Raw genomic sequence first — 19,396 nt, forward strand, 5'->3', positions numbered from 1 at the left:
AGGACCCTGAAGACACGAGGTCACCTACTTGGCTGTAAGGACTGCTACCCAGTCCTGCCTCAGTGTGTCTTGCCTACAAGCACAGGGCCTGAATGGTGAAGGAAGCCTCTGGGCGATTTCTAGAGCAGTCCAGAATTCCAGCCTTGTTGCTCAGTGAGACACCTAGAATGTCTTATGTTACCTATCCCCCCCCATTTGTCTCTGTGTGTCTCCATGGTCCCAAGTGTCCTGTGTCCCTGTGACCAATGTTCTCTGTATCCCATGCCTTCATGTCCCAGATGGCTCTCCCAAGTGGCTGTTCTACTCCATTCTTGTTGCCTGTGCCTGCCAGTATTATTTAAGCTGTTTGCAGGTGATGACTTTAAGCTCACAACAGTCCCAGGGTGGTGGCGCCCCTGCCAAGAGCCCTCTGCTGCCTCCCACACTGCCTTATCCCTCGTGTGATTCATAGCTGCCAAGACTTTTGCTACCAATAAATGGTTTGGCCTAAGGATTGAAAAACATACAGAAGAGGGAAAGGATGGGAGGGAGGGAGGGAGGGAGGGAGGGAGGGAGGGAGGGAGGGAGGGAGAGATAGAAAGAAAATGTTCACAAACAGGGCTGTCTTGGAAGTCTTCCTCCATGACACTCGTTTTTATATTTTGCCATCAGGGACGTGACGGAGCTCCTGGAGGAGAGGACAGTGCGTGATGCCGACCTCTATTCTTCCTACTGGAGTCCCAGTTTTCTTCCAGTACCGTTTGGAGAGCTCCTTTAGCCTCCCTCAAGGACAGCAAGCTCTTAGTCGTCCTTTGTAGGTCATACTTCATCTTTGCACCCAGAGCATCTGCGGGAGTCATTTAAGGGGAAAGAAAGAAAGCGGGGAGGAGGAAGGTGGGGCGGGGTGGACCTAGGGCCAGAGGAAGGAAGGAGAGGGAAGGAAGAAAACAGAGAGGTGAAGAAGGAAACAAAGAGAAAGAGGAAAGATGGCAGCTAGTTGGTCAAGGTGGCGACTTTCCAGAGAAGCCTAGAAAAACTCCACTCAGCAAGCAGCCTTCCTGGCCACCTGCCTTCTCTTCCTACCAAAGCATCTGTCTAGACCTGAGTTCCACAAGATGGGGCTTTGAGGATGATGCGTCTTCCTCCTTCCACGATGCCAGCTCCTAACCTGCTCTCCTCCTCCCTGACTCTCAGGGCCCCCCCCCAGGCTGCTGAGGAGAAAACAGGGACCTAGGTACCTAGCTTTCTTGGACTCTTTTGCCTCTCTGCCTCCCTCCCTGCACATGCTGGGACCCTCTACACTCTCAGAGACCACAGGACAAAGCAGAAGGGTACTCCTGAGATTTTATTTGATTATGCAAGAAGGTGGTCTGATATTTTTCCAGTCCTGCTGGGTGGTCAGTGTCTGAAGAGTCTAAGAAGGCATAAGAGGGCGCTCCAAGAGGGACCTCGACTGCAGTGCCCTGCACCGACAGCCGAGGACTTATCTAGGATGTTGATGACCTCAGTCACTCTGATGCTCCCAATGTGCTGAAAGTCTGATAAAAGCTTGCGTGATTCACGAGCACAGCCCATGATGAGGAAGGTGGTATTGAGATTCCCTACAAGGAAGGAAGAGAGGAATCAGGGATACCTTCAAGAATCAAGAGTCCTGCTCTCTTCAGAGGCCCCTCACCAACCAGGACACCTGCTCTCCCGTCAGAGACTCGGATGCCAGGAGCCGTACCTGGTCTGACTTGTAATTCATGTGCCTAGCCTGCTGTACTCAAATCTTACCTCCGGATCCCACCAGTCTCTCGGGTGGGCCAAAGCCACTGCAGACCGTACACTGCCCACGGGCAGTCTTTTGACAGAAGTTTTGCTCTCACCTGCCTGAAACTGCAAGGTGGAACTGTGACAGGTGGAAGCAGAAAAGGGGCAGTTCTCGGTGGTGACAAAGCTTGGAAGACACTCCTCGTCGTGCTTGCCCACGCAGGTTGGACAGCTTTTGCCAGAAGGCAGTGTGGAGATGGGTTGGCTGGCCTTGAGTCTCACGAACGGCTCCAGGTTGGTTAGGTTGTTGCAGAGATAGGACCTGCAGACTCGGCTGTAGGAGGCGATGGACACTCCAGGCGGAGACACGAGGTAGGTGATTTGTGGAGGGTAGGAAAAGGCGGAGCTGCAGCCTTTGAAACTCAAGATTCCCTTTCTGGTCCCTGAGGAGCAGAGGAGCAGAGAGGTTGCTATTGCTGGCCCAGCCCCACTCAAGCTGCCCCTTCCTCACCCCCTCTATTCCCTGAACCCTCCAGGCCCCAAGACCAGCTTGTGTCTTTCTATATCCACAGACTGCAGCTGCATGGGGCTGAGCAGCCAGGGCTTTCTCTGTGTCTTCTGGTCCTTCTTGCTGCTCTCGATCCTGTGTCTGCTTCCTCCTTCCCTCTCCCCCAGGTTGTCCCTCCCCCAGGGACCTGTCCACTTCCACTCTACATTACAGTTGTGAGACCTACCCTCTTCTTGCCAGTAATCCCTAGTTCTCACTCTCCCTCCTTAACCTCCCCCAAAGCAGTCACTTTGAAGTAACTGATGTATCTCCTTTGACTTGGAGTGCCATCGAGGCACGTGAAGTCACACATTTTTATTGTTACTACCTAAAATGATCAGCACTATGCTTTTATGATCTATTTGAACACATGTACACATGTCTGTGTATGTTTATGTGTGTGTGAGTGTGTGTGAGTGTGTGTATATGTGTGTATGTCTGTGTGTGTTATGTGTGTGTGTATATGTGTGTGAGTGTGAGTGAGTGTATGTGTGTGTGAGTATGTGTGTGAGTGTATGTGAGTGTGTGTGAGTGTGTATGTGTGTGAGTGTGTATGTGTATGAGTGTGTGTATGTGTGTATCTGTGTGTATGTCTGTGTGTAAGAGTGTGTGTGTGAGTGTGTGTGAGTGTGTGTGAGTGTGTGTGAGTGTGTATGTGTGTATGTGTGTATGTGTGTGTGAGTGTGTGTATCTGTGTGTATGTCTGTGTGTAAGAGTGTGTGTGTGAGTGTGTGTGAGTGTGTGTGAGTGTGTATGTGTGTATGTGTGTGTGAGTGTGTGTATCTGTGTGTATGTCTGTGTGTGTGTGAGTATTTATGTGTGTGGATGTGTGTGAGTGTGTGTGTGAGTGTGTGAGAGTGTGTATGTGTGTGAGAGAGTGTTGTGAGTGTGTGCGAGTGTGTGTGAGTGTGTATGTGTGTGTGAGTGTGAGTGTATGTGAGTGTGTGAGTGTGTGTGAGTGTATGTGTGAGAGTGTGTGTGTGAGTGTGTGAGTGTGTGTGTGCGTGAGTGTGTGTGTGAGTGTGTGAGTGTGTGAGAGTGTGTATGTGTGTGAGAGAGTGTTGTGTGTGCAAGTGTGTGTGAGTGTGTATGTGTATGTGAGTGTGTGTGAGTGTGTGTGTGAGAGTGTATGTGTGAGTGTGTGTGTGAGTGTGCGTGTGAGAGTGTATGTGTGAGTGTGTGTGAGTGTGTGTGAGTGTATGTGTGAGTGTGTGTGAGTGTGTGTGAGTGTGTGTGAGTGTGTGTGAGTGTATATGTGAGTGTGTGTGAGTGTGTGTGAGTGTGTGTGTGAGAGTGTATGTGTGAGTGTGTGTGTGAGTGTGTGTGTGCGTGAGTGTGTGTGTGAGTGAGTGTGTGTGAGTGTGTGTGTGTGTGTATAATCCTAGGCCCAGGTGTTGGGGCTATAGCTAAGAAGGCGGGCCAGCGCGAGGATGAGCAGAGGGAGGTATGTCACCTGTCTCGATGAACACTATGGTCTCCTCGCAGCCCTCTCTCTGATTGCACACCATGCTCCTCAACAGAAGCCACTTCCAGTTATGCAAGGACACAGCTCTGAAGGCTGAAGCTGTTGCCTCGTAGCACAGAAGAGCTTCAGCACCTAAAGACACAATATTCTTCCAGTCATCTGTCTCCCACACCACCTCTCTTTTTGGCTGTTGGTTCTTTGGGGTTTTTGTGGGGATGGGAGGTTGTCTTTTGATTTTTGTTGTTGTGGTGGTTGTTGTTGTTGTTTTCAAGCCAGGGTTTCTCTGTGCAGTCCTGGCTGTCCTGGAACTTAATCTATAGACCAGGTTGGTCTCAAACTCAGAGAACCACCTGCCTCTGCCTCCCAAATGCTGGGACCAGTGACCCATCACGGCTTTCCACATCACCATCTTAATTAACATCAACACACAGAAAGCCTGAGCCCTGAGCGGAGCAGATATCAGCCCACTTTCCACCAAAGCATAGGCACAGCCTCCCACATGTGACTTTACATCATACAGCCCTGTAGGACATACAAGGCAGTAAAGAGATGGCTTCTAAGAGGCACAGCAGCTGCAGAGATCTCCAGTCCTTCAGTACCATGGTTCCGTATCGGGGTCCTGGATGTGACAGGTCACTCTGGAGCCAATTTCAGATGGAATCTCAAGTTTGGTTCTTGTCAGTCCCTGAATCCTCTGTCCACTTCCCTGTGGGTCACTGTTTCTAAGGAAGAAAATTGACTGTGTTGGCTGCTGTAGTATGGGCTCCCTTGAGACCTTCGGTGACACAGGTTTCCCATCTCTGTAGTCTCCTCTCCAAAATAATTCATACCCAGCACTATCTGCTTTTCAAAGGACACCTCTCACTCTCTGTCCTCGGTCCTCCCGCTGGCCATGGTGCTGATCCAAAGACCAACCTTTACACAGGCTGTTTGTTCTCCAGCCAAATGCAATGAAATCAGAACAGCACACTGAGAATTGGCACTTCGGTGTGAACCAAACATGGTAGATCACACCTGCACGTGCACACCTGCAGGCCCAGCACACGGGAGGCTGACCTGCGTTTAAGGCCAGCCAGGCCAAATGAACCAATTCACTGCCTCAAATACAAAAGCCTGGGAGAGAGTAGATGCTGACATAGTCCTAGATCCCCTTTGTTTATTAAGGAAATTAAAAAATATTTAGAACTAAAATAGCAGCCATAATCCAGATCACTTGCACACAGGGATGCATATAAAATCTGCAAGAAACTAAGTATGGTCTAGTTACAGTATTACACCATCAACTTAATGATAATAAACCATGGTGGTGTGTGCCTATAACCCTAACACTTGTAAGGGGAAGACCAGAGGACCAGAAGTTAAAGATCACCTTGAACTCCATAACAAGTTCAAGGCTAATCCAGCCTACAGGAAACCCAGTGTCAAACATAAACAAAACAACAAAAGCTACACAAAACATATAAACGTATTCAAAGCAAGATGGCACAAGAAAATATGTAACACTTTAAACCAACAAAACTAAAGATCATCTTTAATCACCAAGAAAAAGAGAGCGAAGTTTGGCTAAGCCCGTGAAGAAACTAACCCCTCAAGAGTCCTAGGCATTTGAGGAGGTGCTCAAATCAAACCATAGCCTGAGAAAGGCAATTATCTTGCAAACTGTATCATTACACAACTCACAGGCTGACAGCAATCAGTGAGCTGGAAAAGGGCAAGTGTTGGCAGGCTTGAGGTAATAAAGACACTTCTGCACACTGTTGTTTGTGGAGTGATTGAGGGAAGAATAGATGGGACCCCTGGGAAAAGAGGAATCGGGAGTTCCCATCAGTGTCTGAAGCCTAGTGCAGGGAGAAGTCTGACAATAGTCAAATTAGCTTTATAAATACCCACCCTCCAATACATGAGGAGATGTCGTTTTGTGACCTGATAGGTAAGAGGTTCACCCCTCCTAAAACCAAAGGAGTGCACAACCTGCAGGGAGGCACACCACAGAAGCAGACACACACACACACACACACACACACACACACACACACACACACACGCAGTGATAGCACATGCCTTTAATTCCAGCACTCGGGAGTCAGAGGCAGGTGCATCTCTGAGTTTGAGGCCAGCCTGGTCTACAGAGTGAGTTCTGAGACACTGTCTCAAAAACAAAAGAATAAAAGGGGGGGGGAGAAAAAAGAATGAGAGGTAGCTCAGAGATTAAAAGCACTGGCTGCTCTTCCAAGAGGACCTAGGTTCAATTTCCACCCCCTACACAGAGCTCACAACGCTCTGTAACTCCAGTTCCAGGGGATCCAAGAGCTCACACCAAAGCACATGAAATATTTTTTTTTAAAGTATAGATATACACGTGCACATGGATTAACCATAAAAAGCACAGCGCTGTCATTAAATACATTACCACGTCCACAAAATACTCTTGTACACAAGACAGTATAAATCTCTAGAGATCATACACAAGATCAGAAAAAAACACACTAACCACCTTAGGACGACTGCCTATGGGAAGCTTGAGGAATGGGGATGCGCAGGACTGTGAACTAGTTAAAGCTGCATAGAACGGGCTACAATGTTGCCAGGTAGCGCTCTCCAAAGTAAACCAAAGTTGTAACCTCCAAGTCCGCATTCTATTAGCACTTTGCCAAACTCTTCTTCATTCACAAAAAACTGTAGCGACTATTTGTCCCTCTGGGTCGTTGTGAATAATAAGACAAGTACCAGAAGGCCAACCGCTTAAGCAGCGCTCGCTTCTTTTGCACTCCCTCCTCCCGATGTAAAAGCTCAGCCTCTCTTCAACCCACCATTAAGCAATCCCAACACCCCAGGCCGGGCACAGAGCACCTTTCCAGCTCCAGGACACATCCTCTGCATAGCAGCAGTCCAGCTGGAAGTCACTTCTGCCACCTTCTTTAGCCAGGAATGCCACAGACACCCGGGCGCTGTAACCCAGATGTGTGTGGCAAAAGGCAGTCTAAAAAGCCTGCACTAAACACCAGACATAGAAGGGGAACCGAGGGAGGCCTAAGCTCCTGGGCCAGGTTGTGCGCAAGCGCAGAGGGTCTGCATCAACGCCTCAGGGCGGCAGAAGCCTGTGGTTCTTGCGGTGGGGGCAGGGTGGGGCAGGGTCAGCCTCGCTCTGGCTGAGGTAATTCGACGCCCCATTGGCTGCCTGCTTCCAGAGTGAAGAACAGTCTGGTGAGGTAAAGGAGGGAGGCAACGTGTATGAGACTCAACTCGACGCGCTATTGGCTGGCGTGATTGTTGCCAGGAGAAGCGGGTAGGAAGGAAAGGGGCGGGCCATCAGGAGCCGATCACCAACCCTATTGGTTGCGCACCACAGCAGGAGCGCTGTGCTTGGAGCTCATTGGTCCTTGTGTGAAGGAGCGGGAAAAGCCGCTCGAGCTGGCCGTTCCTCTTCGCCACTTTGTCGCCCTTGTCTTCGGGCCGTCTCCTGGCTGACTGTGATTCGGCTCGAGGCTGTGGTAACCACCCGCTGGCGGCATGAACATCATACCGCCCCTCCTTCCCCCCCTCTCCTGAGCTGGGTCCCCACCATGGCCTCCCCTTGCTGTCCCCTCGCGCTGCTCAGCTCTACCCCCCACCCCCACCTCCTGAGCGCGGTCCTCGTGCCCAGCCCCCTCCTTGGGACCCTGGAGCGGGAGGGGCCAAGGCCCAGCGTTTGGGGGTGATGGAAGGCTGCTGGAAGGGGGGCACCCAAGTAATGGTTGCTTGAGAAGGGACAGTGCATGCCATTAACATGTGGTCTAGGGGCATAAGCGCTTCAAGCTACAGTGGCTACGTGGATTTCCAAGACGCCCATGTAGTTGCAGTTGGTTACAAAAAAGTGGTGTCCTGAGAACACCTTTGGCCTACATCAGGACTCTGCACTTAGCAGGGACTCAGGGACTCAGTAGCCATTTGGGAAGGGAGGTTGGTTTTTTTTTTTTGTTTGTTTGTTTTGTTTTGTTTTTTTTAAATGACGGTCACATGTAGCCCAGGGCAATCTTCAACTCCTAGCATCAACCTTAAACTGCTGATCCTCCTGCCTCTACCCCATAAAACCTGTCATTTTAAGCATGTGCCACTATACTCAGTCAGGTTTTATTGTTGTTTTTTTGTTTTGTTTTATTTTAAAGTTAGTCAATTGGCCTAGAACTCACAGTACTCCTGGCTTGCACTCCCAACTGCCGGGATTACAGATCTGAGCCAGCATGCATGGTTCTGTTAACATTTGTTAACTAATGGAGTCTGAGTGAAATATCTAACAAGCATGTGGTATAGGCCACTAATGTAATCTCAGTTACCCAGGAGGCTGAGGGAGGAGGATAGCAAGTTCAAGGCCATTGGGGACCACTTATCAAGACCTTGTCTCAAAGGGGGGGTGGGGGTGGGATTCAGAGGTAGCTCAGTGAGGAGCATTTGGCTAGCATGTGTTTATAAGATTCAATACCCGTTTTTTAAAAAAGCAAATCCCCTCTAGTGAAAATGGGATAGAAAATTTCTCGGGGATGATATTATTACTACAGAGTACAAAAGCAAAAGCCAGGCTTTTGTGACAGATGCCTTTAACCCCAGCACTCTGAAAGCAGAGGCAGATGAATCTCTGAGTCCAACCACGTCTTCACAGAGCATTTGAGGCCAGCCAGGGATACACACATAATAGTGAGATCTTGTCTCCAAAATTAACTTTGAAAACAAAAAAATCAAGGGGGCTTGTAGATAAAGCACCTTCAGCACAGTTGTGAGTACCTGAGTTGAAATCCCCACATTAAAAGGTGGGTGCAGTGACATATAACTGTGATCCCACCACTAGGGGTAGGGAGCTGCAACAGGTGGATCTCTGAAGCTTGAAGCTGATTGGCCAGTCAGTCTAGCTAAAGCCATGAGCTTCAGTTTCAGCAAGGTGACCCTGTCTGAAAAACAAATCAAAATAGAGAACAATGAAGGAAAGACATCCAATATCAGCCACTAGGCTCCAGACATACTTACCTGCTGTTAAAGCACACACCCCCAAAGTCATAGTGATGGCGCATAAAAAGCAGAGGCTAGCTCCTGTGGGCCTTAAAGCTGAGGGGCCACTTAAAACTGTCTGTAAGGACTGGATAAGTGCAAGGATATTATGACAGGTGTCTGAAAGCGCTGTTTGTAGAACAGAGTGTGAGCATGCCTGAAGGTCAGGGAGGGTGAGCATACATATACCCCAGTATGACAAAGCATGCGGGGAGCAAAAATGAAGGACCTTTGTGTCGAATGAATACTTAAGAAAGAAGAGTAGTTACCGAGAAATGAGGGTCTATGAGAAAGATGGTGGGGGGAGGAGAGGAGAGGCCAAGGTGAAAGCTGGGTCCTGAGAGGAGAATGATGGATGGCCACAGATGTGGCTTCCCAAAGCAGAAGGGCTGGGTAGGACAGAGCCCATGGAACTGTCCGGACCCACCACTCCTGCCCCTAGATCCATGGACCCCAGTGAAACGCCAGCTCTCCACCACTGTTCTGCTGACTCTTCCCCAGCCGATGAGGCCAGAGTGCCCCAGAGTACAGAACTTATTCCCAGGAGACCAGTCAGTCGCTCTCCCACCTGCGCCCGCTGTCGGAACCATGGGGTCACAGCCCACCTCAAGGGCCACAAGCGCCTCTGCCTCTTCCAGGCTTGCGAGTGTCACAAATGTGTCCTCATCCTGTGAGTATATGTTCAGGGAGAGGGGAGGGGCACTCTGCTCCAAAACGCTGACTTTGACTTGTAACATCCCCCTGTCTCAGGGAACGTCGGAGGGTCATGGCTGCCCAAGTGGCCTTGCGCAGGCAGCAGGAGGCACAGCTGAAAAGGCACCTGGCTCAGGGACTGATGAAAGGGGCAGCCCCTCTGAAAGCCCCACTCCGTGTCAAGAAGGGAGGCATTCGGCCAGGGGTCCCTTGTGAGTGTCTCTGAGTAGGAATGGGACTGGGATGTGGATGTAGGAAGACAAGGACAAGCATCCCTGCCCTGGAACTAGTGCAGGCTTGGCCGTGTTTCCCCTCCAACTATAAATGTGTTCAAGAGCTGGGCAGGGGTGGCTCACACCTTTACTCTTACGGTTCAGGAGGCAGAGGCAGGCGGATCTCTGAGTTTAAGGCCAGCCTGGTCTACAAATCAAGCTTCAGTATAGCTAGGGCTACACAGAGAAACGCTGTCTTGAAAAACAAAATAAACAAAATGTGTCCGAGGGGCTGGAGAGATGGGCTAGCAGTCAAGAGTGCTGTCTCACAAGGCAGTTCACAACCACATCACTCCAAGCACTGCACACATGTGGTACACAGACATACATACATGGAAGCAAAACACTCATTCACGTGAATAAGTAAAATTTTATTTTAAAATGTGAGCACGGGTACAGTAACAGCTGAAGAGAGAAGATGGGATGGGGCGGGGGCAGCAGTGAGATGGGGCGGGGTAAAGGTACTTGCTGTGAAAATCCTAGTGACCTGAGCTCGATCCTTGGAACCTACATAAGACAGAAGGGCAGACTGACTCCCCATAGTTGCCCTTGACATCCATGTGTACACCATGGCGCCCAAACACAATAATACTTTTTTTTTAAGAAAGAGAAGAGTGGGATGTGGTGGGCATGTCCATAATCCCACACTGGAGACGGAAGATGAACTGGAAGCCAACCAAGCTAGACCCTGTCTGGAGGGCTGCACAGGAGAAGCAAGCATCACAACAGGCCTGGCCATGGTAGCATGTGGAGGTGGAAGCAGGAGGCTCAGGGGTTCAAAACCAGCCTGGGCCTCATGAACAGAGGAATAAGGAAGACAAAGGGAGATGAGAGCTTAGCTGAGATAGGAATAGGAGAAGAGTCAGGAAATGCGCTCACTGGACCTCTCCCTGACTCCTCACAGCTGGAAAGGAGAACATAGCACCCCAGCCTCAGAATCCCCATGGAGCAGTCCCGCTGGTACTGACACCCCCAGGGAAGGTAAGAGACCTGAGTCCTGAGGGGATGGCTCCCAGCCTGGCTCTACCCCGACTGTTTGTTTCCTCTGTGCTCTCTGGGTTCCCGCTGCAGCCCTGACTTGTGATGTGCCCTTAGTGGGTGAACTAAGAGGAACTTAAGAGCCGCCCATGGCCGCAGGCCCCACCCTCATCCCAGAGCCTGCTTACTTCAGGCTTGCCCTCTACCCTTGCAGGAGAACTATGGGCCCCTGCTGCTCAGCCGCCCCCCAGAAGCCTTGCCTTTACCCTGGACTCCAGTGCCTCCTGGGCCTTGGGGCCCTGGACACTGGTTGCCCCCGGGCCTCTCAATGCCACCTCCAGTGGTGTGCCGCTTGCTGTGCCAAGAACCTGCTGTCCCTCTACATCCTTTCCCTGGTAAGTTGATTCACCTGGCCACCAACCAGGGAGCATGCAGCAGCTGTGCCTAGACCCCTACGCATTTGTAGTCAATGTGCAGTTTGGTCTTCATGTGGGTCCCGTAACAGTAGAGTCAGGGCTGTCTCTGACTCTGCTCCCTGCCATTGGATCCCTTCCCCACTACTTAGACTACCTGGTTGGGCCTCAGAGAGAGGATGTGCAGTAGATCTGCTGGGACTAGATGCCTGAGGGTAAGGGGGCAGTAACCAAGGAGGCGCACCTCGGAGAAGAAGAGGGGACAGTGTGGGTGGGGGGATTTGTAAGGATGGGACTGGGAATAGATGAGGGAGGGGACTGTGATTGGGATCTAAGGTGATCTTTGAAAAGAAGTTAATTCACCTTTTATTCAGTAGATATTTGAATGCTAAGTTGCCAATGTGACAGAAAGAAAAGAGAGAAGAGAGCTGGCTGGGTGGAGGGAACATAGTCATGTGCCTGTATGTTCTGGGTTCTTCTGTCTCCTTAGGCTTTGACCCTGGCACCTCTCTCCGGCTGCCCACTCATGGGGCCCTCCCGACCTGCCCAGGATCTCGCTCAGTACTGACGGCTCCACTTTCCGGAGAGCCCCAAGGACCCCCTAACCTGCCTCACACGTAAGGAGGAAGACAAAGGGAAATCTGTTCGTTCTGAGTTTATCTTTGTGCTGCAGACCATAAGAGCTAATATAGAAGGAAAAGCTTCAGGCCAAGTGTGATGGGACAACCTGTAATCCTAGAGCTTGCAGGTAGAAGCAGCAAGGTCAGGGCTTCAGAGTCCTCTTGAAAACAGGAAAGGTAGCAGACTAGCAGGCAGGCAGATCCCTTCTGTTTCCTAACTGAGGCTTTGATGAGGCTTCACACCTCTCAGACCCGTTGTAAATATCAGTAATTTCTAGATGCACTCATCTCGAGGCATGAAAATAACAACACCTAAGCCTGGCCTGACCTCGAACAAGCTGTTCACTCTTCTGAAACCAGTACAATAGGATAGGGTTGTCTGGTGACATGGAGAGCCACGGTGGTGAGGCACAGGTATAGACCAGAGACAATAAACCAAGCTTCTTGAAGGGGGAATTCCTGGGGGAACAGGAAGCTGGGCTAGAGAAAGCAGGCTAGTGGAGCAGACAGCAATCCCAGTCCCACTAGTCATCTTTTCTGCTTTTGAAAAACTAACACCAGCGACTCCTTATAACCTTCACAGTAGCCTTGGAGGGAAAGCTCACAGAGATTTTCATTTCTTAGAAAGTAAAGTGGCCAAGATAGTGAATAAGACTTACCCAAGCCCACAGAGTTCCCAGTTCCCAGGTGGGAATGCCTCACCCACTTCCCGTGTCTCTCCCCTTTTCCCAGGTGCTCAACTCTGATACTCCAGTCCTGTGGCACCCCAGACTCTCTTCTGCTACAACCGCAGGTCTTGGGGAAGAAGTGGCATCCAGGAGCCGGGGAAGAAGTGGCATCCAGGAGCCGGGGAGGAAGTTGAATCTGTAGAAGGGAAACACAGGGATTAAAGGAAAGGAGCACTTGCAGGGTGGACAGAAGTGAGGTTCCCAGTGTGCTCCTCTCCCTGTCCTTTGCAGGCCCCTGGAGCCTCCTGCCTGGCCTGGACATCTGGCCCCTCGGAGCGGCAGCTGCAGCGGGAGGCAGCTGAGGCCCTTGTAGGTCTGAAAGATTCTTCCCAGGCCCCACGCCTGACCCCATCTGTCCCCCCTAACCCTGCCTGGATCTCTCTGCTCCACCCCTGTGGCCCACCAGGTAACCTTCCTGAGATGAGAGGATAAGTTTGTTTGGGAAATGGTAGCCATTAGAACAAGCAGGGACTAACCAAAAAGGGGACAGACAGTAGTTGAATGCCTCGGGTCTGGGCCTGCGGTTCTCAGGCTCTGAGACTGCAGTTGAACCTTGTTCTGAGTCACTCCTTACCAGTTTTGTTCTGAATGACAAATGTCCAGTGCCTCGACTTGAGGTAAATGAGGCCCTGAGAAATAAGAACTTTGAGGGGTTGGCAGATATCAACCTCCTGCTCAAGTCTGGAAGGGAGTAAAGTAACCAGGGTCTGGACTAGAGGGACTGATAACTGTTTTCCAGGAGCTTCTATTCTGGTTGGGGAACCTGGAAACCCTCACAAGGCAAGACTGGAAGAAATGTGAGGAAGGAGAAAGCTCAGTGGAGCAGAGATGAAGGCTGAGAAGGCCCCTGTCCAATGCTGTATTGGTCTAGAGCAGTGATTCTCAACCTGTGGATCACAACCTCTTTGGGGATCAAATGATCCTTTCACAGGGGTCCCCTAAGACCATAGGAAAAACAGAGATTTGCATTGCAATTCATAACAGTATTAAAATTACAAGTTGTAAGATGGCAACATTTTTATGGTGGGGGAGGGGAGTCACCACAACATGAGGAACTGTATTAAAGGGTTGCAGCATTAGGAAGGTTGAGAACCACCGCCCTAGAAGATCTGCTGGACCCAGGAGAGATGAGGCTGGAAGGCTTCTAATTATAGATGTGAATGCAAGTCTGGAAGAGCAACTGTACAAAGGGGATCTGGGAAATATTCTGAGCTAGTCAGAGCATGGTAGCTTTGGTGGAGGAACTAGAGAAAGCAAGAATGGAACCAGGAACACCAGCAGAGTAAGAACACAGGCGGGGTGGGGTTAGGTTCAGTGGGATACTGGAGTAGTGAGGGGTCAGTAGACTGGATTTGACCTGGACCTGCCCCTTCCTATGTGCCTTCAGCTCCTCCTGGGGGAAGAGGATTCCAGCCTGTTGGCCCACCTCTCCGGCCCAGTCCAGGTTCCTCTGTCTCTCTGCATATTGGGCGTCTGGGATCCATCTCTCTCCTCAGCTAGAAAGCAGAGGTGGAGGCTACCTCACTGGGACAAAGAGACGACAAACTGCAGGCACTACATATTTGGTATTTTATTTATGAGTTTTGCATGGGATTCAATGTAATGCAAGCTTCAGCCTTCTTTTTTAATAAGCTTTTAGGTTCCTTTTGTAGGGTGGGTATTTCCTTGGCTGAAGGTGGATATTCTCATAGCCCGTTTGAATGCTAAGTTCCCCATAAAGGCAGTTGGGCAGTTTAAGATGATCCATACCTAAATATATTTTTTCGTGAGTTTATGCTCTCTTTATGCCTGTGTTCTTATGTCTGTCTCTGAATGTGAAAATACAAGAATATGTTCACTTTGTATGTAGGTTTCTGTAAGCAAGAAATAAACCTTTGCCATTTAAGCCATCAAGAGTTTATCATCAGCGTGACCTAGTCTATCCTGGCTGACAGAAAGCACTGTCATCTACTTAAGAAAGTCCACAAAGCCCGGCATGGTATCTCATTCCTATCACTTGCTCTGTAACTTATATAACCTGTTTTCTGCTATCCAGAGAGCCACAAATTAAAATGCCTACACTGGGGTCAAGTAGACCCTACAAAGGAGTGAAGATGGCCAGATGGGGGCTGGGAAACAGATCGTATGTCTCACCTAAGGCAGCCTGCTTTAGCCTATTTGATCACTCCGGGAAGAAACATAGACTCGGCATTGCCATGTCCTCTGATTTTTCAATAAAAATTTGGAAACTGGGTTTCTGTGTTTAACATCTTATAATTTCCAAACATTGATACAGCCTTCTTTAAGTGTGTTATTGGCCAAATAACATAGCTTCAGGTCAACGTTGGCACATAGAACACTAATTTGATTCTAACATGACATTTTCCAGATGGAAAGTCTGAAGCCAATCAGGACAATAAGAACCAAGTTTGTCTTTATCAGGAGTCTTTCCTAACTAGGAGGATTCACTGTGGTTCTTCTAAAGTTCAGTAGAGAGAGGGTATGAGACTAAGTGCAGTGACACATGCTTTCCTGGGGTGTCAGGGCCCTAAGTTCATAATCAGCATGTCACACAAAGTATAAACCAGAAAATACAAGACTCAGACAAGGATTAGAAAGAATACTTTCCATTCATTGAGTACCGACGGCCCCAACAGCAATTCTGTATGCAGTCTATGCTAAAAGAGGGAAAGTGGTTAGCCCAAAAGTTGATGGAAATTTTCTAGAAACCAATCAGAAGGAGTCCTCCTTGTTGTTAAGCCTTCGTAAAGCATGGAATGAAAGCATTACATCTACAGGGAACGGATCAGGCAGAAGTACTTCTCACAGACATTTCCCTTCCCTACAAAGGTGGTTATGTAATGTTTTTGTTGGTATTTTATTGCTGTGGCAAACAGCGTGACCAAGGCAACTTGGAGAGGAGAGGGTCTATTTGACTGACATGTCCCAACCACAGTCAGTCACTGGAGGGAGTCAAGACAGGAACTCAAGGCAGAACCCTAGAAGGAACTGATCCAGAGGCGCTAGAGGAGCGCTGCTTCCTGACTCATTCATCACGATTTTCTCAGCCTGCTTTCTTACACAACTCAGGACTCCTTGCTCAGGGTTGGTATTAACACAGTGGGCTGGGCTCTCCCACTTCAATCATTAAAGAAGAAACTGCTCCACAGACTTGTCTGCAGGCCAGCCTGGTGGGAGCATCCCCTGAATTCAGGGCTTCTTCCCAGATGACTACAGTGTGTCAAATTGACAGACTAACCAGTATAATTGATCCTTTGTCAATTTCATATATGCACACATTCATGCACACACATTTACACATAAACACACACAAATGCATACAAACTTATATAAACACATATACATTTACACACACACAGCACTATTTAACAATTTCCCTCATTGCTTATCCCCAAGATCTCATGTTAATATTAGTATCACAATATAAAACACAGTCCTTTTGTGTATATGTGTGTATGTCAGGTTTTTTGTTTTGTGGGATTTTTTTTGGGGGGGGGCGGTTCAGGGTTTCTCTGTGTAGTCCTGGATGACCTAGAACCCAAGACCTGAGATTAAAGGTATGCACCATCCCACCCACTCACAGTGCAACTTTTTTGGTATATTTATTATGTATACATCTACAGCTTTCTGCCTGCATGTATGCCTGCAGACCAGTTGGTTGTGAGCCACCCTGTGGTTGCTGGGAATTACAGTGCTCTTAACCTCTGAGCCATCTCTCCAGCCCACAGTGCAACTTTTTAAAGAGCTTTATTTTTTTTCTTGTTCATGTGCATGGGTCTTTTGCCTGCATGTATGTCTATTTACTGTGTACATGAAGTGCCTACCAAGACCAGAAAAGGGTATCAGTTCCTCTGGAATTGGAATTAGAGGTGAGTGTGATCAGCCATCTGGGTACTAGGAATTGAATCCAGGTCCTCTAGAATTGCAGCCTATGTGCTTGACCATTGTGCTATCTCTCTAGGACTGATTGGTTGGTTTTGAGATGGGGTCTAACTCTAACCCATTTAGAATCCATTTTCAAATTCACTTTGTAAGCCAGGCTAGCCTCAAACTCATGGCACTCTTCCTACCCCAACTTACTGAGCACTGCAACTACAGGTTCTTGTTAGGAGACAGCAGGCCCAGCTAGTAATGGACCACATGTTTGTCTCGCTCCTGGGCTGTTGAGTCAATCCTCAAGGCACTTCGCAGAGAACCCCTGGTGAGCTATTGTAATACTAAGAAGACCTGCAGAGCCCATCCTTCCCTGTGGGGAACATACCTGATAACTGAAGGTTCTTCCTGGCATTACCTGTGTCTGCCCCTCTTTTCACTCAAGAGAATGATGGCATCCAAAGACACCTTAATTCAAGGCCTTGAGAAGGGGAGCTATTCCTACAGCACTGAGGATGGCCGAATAACAGACCTGCAGCTCTAATGCAGGGGCACTGTAAGAGACAAAAAGACTAAAGCCAGCCTTTCAAACTTTCAGTCCCTGTTATAAATTAGATATACGATTGCCCTTTAATAGACCTGCCTAAGCTTCGCTAGCAGTGTCCCGTTCTTCTGGTGACAGATGACTGAGCCCACAGTCATAGGCCAGGGAAGCGCTGCAAACTCAACTCTGCTAAGACTGCTGCTTGGGACTAATTAAGGGTCCCCAGTGTTCCAAGGTCACACAGCCAAGAAGGATATAAGAAAAAGGCATAATAAAGGGAAGTGGGTTGAGAGCTGTGAGGAGTCCAAGGGGAAAGCACTTACCACTAAGCCCAACCTGAGTTCCAGCCCCAGAACCCACCGGAAGGTAGAAGGCAAGAACCAACTCTGGAGTGTTATCTGCTGATCTCCACACTGTGCTGCGTGCATCCCACCCACCCACCCACCACCTAGTTAAATAAAACAAAAAGAGGCTCTTTATGTGGGTGTAACTCAGCCGTTAGCTGGATACACATCTTTTAAATAAATGACAGGAGAGGAAGCAGAGAGAACTTCTCACTTACGGGACCCTCCTCTTCTCCATGCCAGACCTAGTGAGGCTCTGCGAACCTTTAGCCTCTTTCAGACCATGTGGACCCCACAAAGGGTGCCTGAGGGAATGTGGGGAACACAGAGGTCAGCTTTGAGAACAGGGAAAACTTAAGAATTAAGCTTTGAATGGCGATGCTTGCTTCTAATCCTAACATTCCCTAGTTCTGGGAGGAAGCAGGTGAACCTCTGTAACTTCAATACCAGCCTGGTCTTTACAGAGAGTTCAAAGCTAGCCAGAGTTACATAGAAACTCTTCCCAAAACTGGGTGCAATGGTGCATGCACTTGCTCTCAAGCACACGCACGTGAGCGCGCGCACACACACACACAGAGGCACACGCACATGCACACATACATACATACACATACACACACACACTGCTCTGGCTCTCACACTGACACCTCTCTGAGTGGATCCCTTCCCCGATGCTGGAGAGCCCCGTGGTTTCATGGAGCCAGTGAACTGTGAACACTGCTTTCTTGGCCCACTCCCTACCAGCTGCCATCACAGAGCAAGGAAGGATGTGCCTGATCTGAGTGTTGAGCTTCTGAGCTTCTGCCTTAATGCTCTTCAGAAATGACCAAGAAGTTCCCAACCATGAAGTACCCTCCTTGCTCCCTCCCCACAACAACCCAAGTTTTGTTTCAAGAATACATTTTCCATTCCGCCTTTGGAAAACCCGCATTCTGGTCACTCCAGCCCTGCAGGAACATGGCCCACTTCTGACCACACGTGGAGTCCAGGGAGGAACCTAGTCCATCACTCAATTCTTCAGTCCTGATTCATGCAGGCTCACACTTACCCCATCTCCTTGGATAGCGAGCTGCGCAATGCTATTGTTCACGCTCTGCGGCAAGTGATCATTCCCCGTGTAGACCCTCACGGGGCGGAGCTTTTCCCCAAAGAAAGATCTATCCTTTTACCCAGCTCCGGTATCTGTGTTAAGTTCTTCAGATCTTTATACCCCTTAGAGGTACAAATCCAATCACTCTAAGCTGGGCTAGTGCCAATCTGTGTCCCCAACCCCTAGAATAATTATTCAAAGAGGACAGGCTTATCCTGCAGTTTCTCTCTGGGGATTCAGAGAAAATGACTGGGTGAACTCATTCTGTCCAGTCTCTTAGGAATGGTGTTCCTCCTCGGTGTACTCCAGTGCCAACTCCATCCACCAGGAAATCAACAACTTCCTGCCTCGAGCCATTCTTTTTCATTCTGCTTACTTTTACTTTTACAGAAAGTAGTGTTCCAATCACCAGAGTTTAAAAACAAAACAAAACAAAACAAAACCACAGGGTGGTGGTGGTGAAGAGGAGGAAGAAGAGGAGGAAGAAGAGGAGGAGATAGTCATAACATTTCCAGGAAAATCAACAGAACTGGAAACCATTGTGTTAAGTGAAATTGGCCAGACTGAGAAAGACAAAAACTGTGTGTACAGAACGTAGATTTAAAGTCATGCTTCTGTACTTGCATGGGGGAGAGAGGTCACGAAATTAGAAAATGGGGTCACGAGAGCAAGAGACCTTAAGGGAGGTAGGAAAGATAGCAGTGGGATCTGTGGAACAGAATCACAGAAGCGAGGGAGGGAGCCAGTAGGAGTGGCAAGGGGACATGAGTGAGAGAGGTGTAAAAAGACAGGCCTGTGTGAAAAGGCCATGATTCAACCCACTGCAGTGTGTGCTGGCCTGGAAAATTAATGAAAAAATGTTTCCCTATATTAACTCCTCGAAGAGCCTCTCCCCTACCGACCTACACCAAAGTCTGTGACAAGAGTGCATCTTCATTGACACAATGAGCTTCTTTGTCACTGTGACCAAATACCCAGTAGGAACAACCAACCCAAGGACTTATTTCTCTCCGTTTGGAGGGAGCTGGCTTACTGTCACATGGCCCCAAGCCCTTGGAGAAATCACTGTTGTGCTGGGG

General features: G+C 49.1%; 2 protein-coding genes across 20 annotated transcripts; one reads left to right on the plus strand and one right to left on the minus strand.

Moving 5' to 3' along the window:
* Positions 1-1,304: 1,304 nt before the first annotated feature.
* On the minus strand, positions 1,305-7,224 carry Lypd4 (Ly6/Plaur domain containing 4). 13 transcript variants are annotated; one of them, NM_001110295.3, is made up of 5 exons: positions 6,594-6,827; positions 4,279-4,465; positions 3,732-3,875; positions 1,848-2,174; positions 1,305-1,580 (listed from the first exon to the last, which is right to left on the minus strand). In NM_001110295.3, the coding sequence occupies exons 2-5, from the start codon at positions 4,343-4,345 to the stop codon at positions 1,378-1,380; spliced, it is 741 nt and encodes a 246-aa protein (NP_001103765.3). In that variant the 5' UTR covers positions 4,346-4,465; positions 6,594-6,827; the 3' UTR covers positions 1,305-1,377. The 13 variants fall into 13 exon arrangements, with proteins under 13 accessions (NP_001103765.3, XP_063129796.1, XP_063129792.1 ...); XM_063273726.1 differs by lacking the exon at positions 6,594-6,827 and adding an exon at positions 7,088-7,224 and having other exon boundaries at positions 1,307-1,580; XM_063273722.1 differs by lacking the exon at positions 6,594-6,827 and adding an exon at positions 7,072-7,210 and having other exon boundaries at positions 1,307-1,580.
* On the plus strand, positions 7,057-14,698 carry Dmrtc2 (DMRT-like family C2). Of its 7 annotated transcripts, XR_010056132.1 has the most exons (10): positions 7,057-7,234; positions 9,205-9,432; positions 9,513-9,667; positions 10,632-10,708; positions 10,920-11,100; positions 11,609-11,735; positions 12,471-12,531; positions 12,698-12,872; positions 13,854-14,031; positions 14,502-14,698. XR_010056132.1 is itself a non-coding variant. In XM_063270853.1 (9 exons), exons 2-9 carry the CDS (start codon positions 9,209-9,211, stop codon positions 13,265-13,267), a joined length of 1,062 nt encoding a protein of 353 aa, XP_063126923.1. In that variant the 5' UTR covers positions 7,070-7,234; positions 9,205-9,208; the 3' UTR covers positions 13,268-13,845.
* The last annotated feature ends 4,698 nt before the right edge of the window (positions 14,699-19,396 follow it).

The sequence above is a fragment of the Rattus norvegicus genome, chromosome 1 (assembly GCF_036323735.1).
Source record: "Rattus norvegicus strain BN/NHsdMcwi chromosome 1, GRCr8, whole genome shotgun sequence".
NCBI classification, from domain to species: domain Eukaryota; kingdom Metazoa; phylum Chordata; class Mammalia; order Rodentia; family Muridae; genus Rattus; species Rattus norvegicus.

Coding starts and splice junctions, on each gene's coding strand:
- Dmrtc2 (XM_008766899.4), top strand. CDS start 9,128: ATGTGGCTTCCCAAAGCAGAAGGGCTGGGTAGGACAGAGCCCATGGAA. Junction 11,101..11,608: donor CCCTCTACATCCTTTCCCTG/GTAAGTTGATTC, acceptor CTGTCTCCTTAG/GCTTTGACCCTGGCACCTCT. Junction 11,736..12,470: donor CCCCCTAACCTGCCTCACAC/GTAAGGAGGAAG, acceptor CCCTTTTCCCAG/GTGCTCAACTCTGATACTCC.
- Lypd4 (NM_001110295.3), bottom strand. CDS start 4,345: ATGGTACTGAAGGACTGGAGATCTCTGCAGCTGCTGTGCCTCTTAGAA. Junction 3,876..4,278: donor AGCCATCTCTTTACTGCCTT/GTATGTCCTACA, acceptor TTGTGTCTTTAG/GTGCTGAAGCTCTTCTGTGC. Junction 2,175..3,731: donor CATAGTGTTCATCGAGACAG/GTGACATACCTC, acceptor TCTGCTCCTCAG/GGACCAGAAAGGGAATCTTG.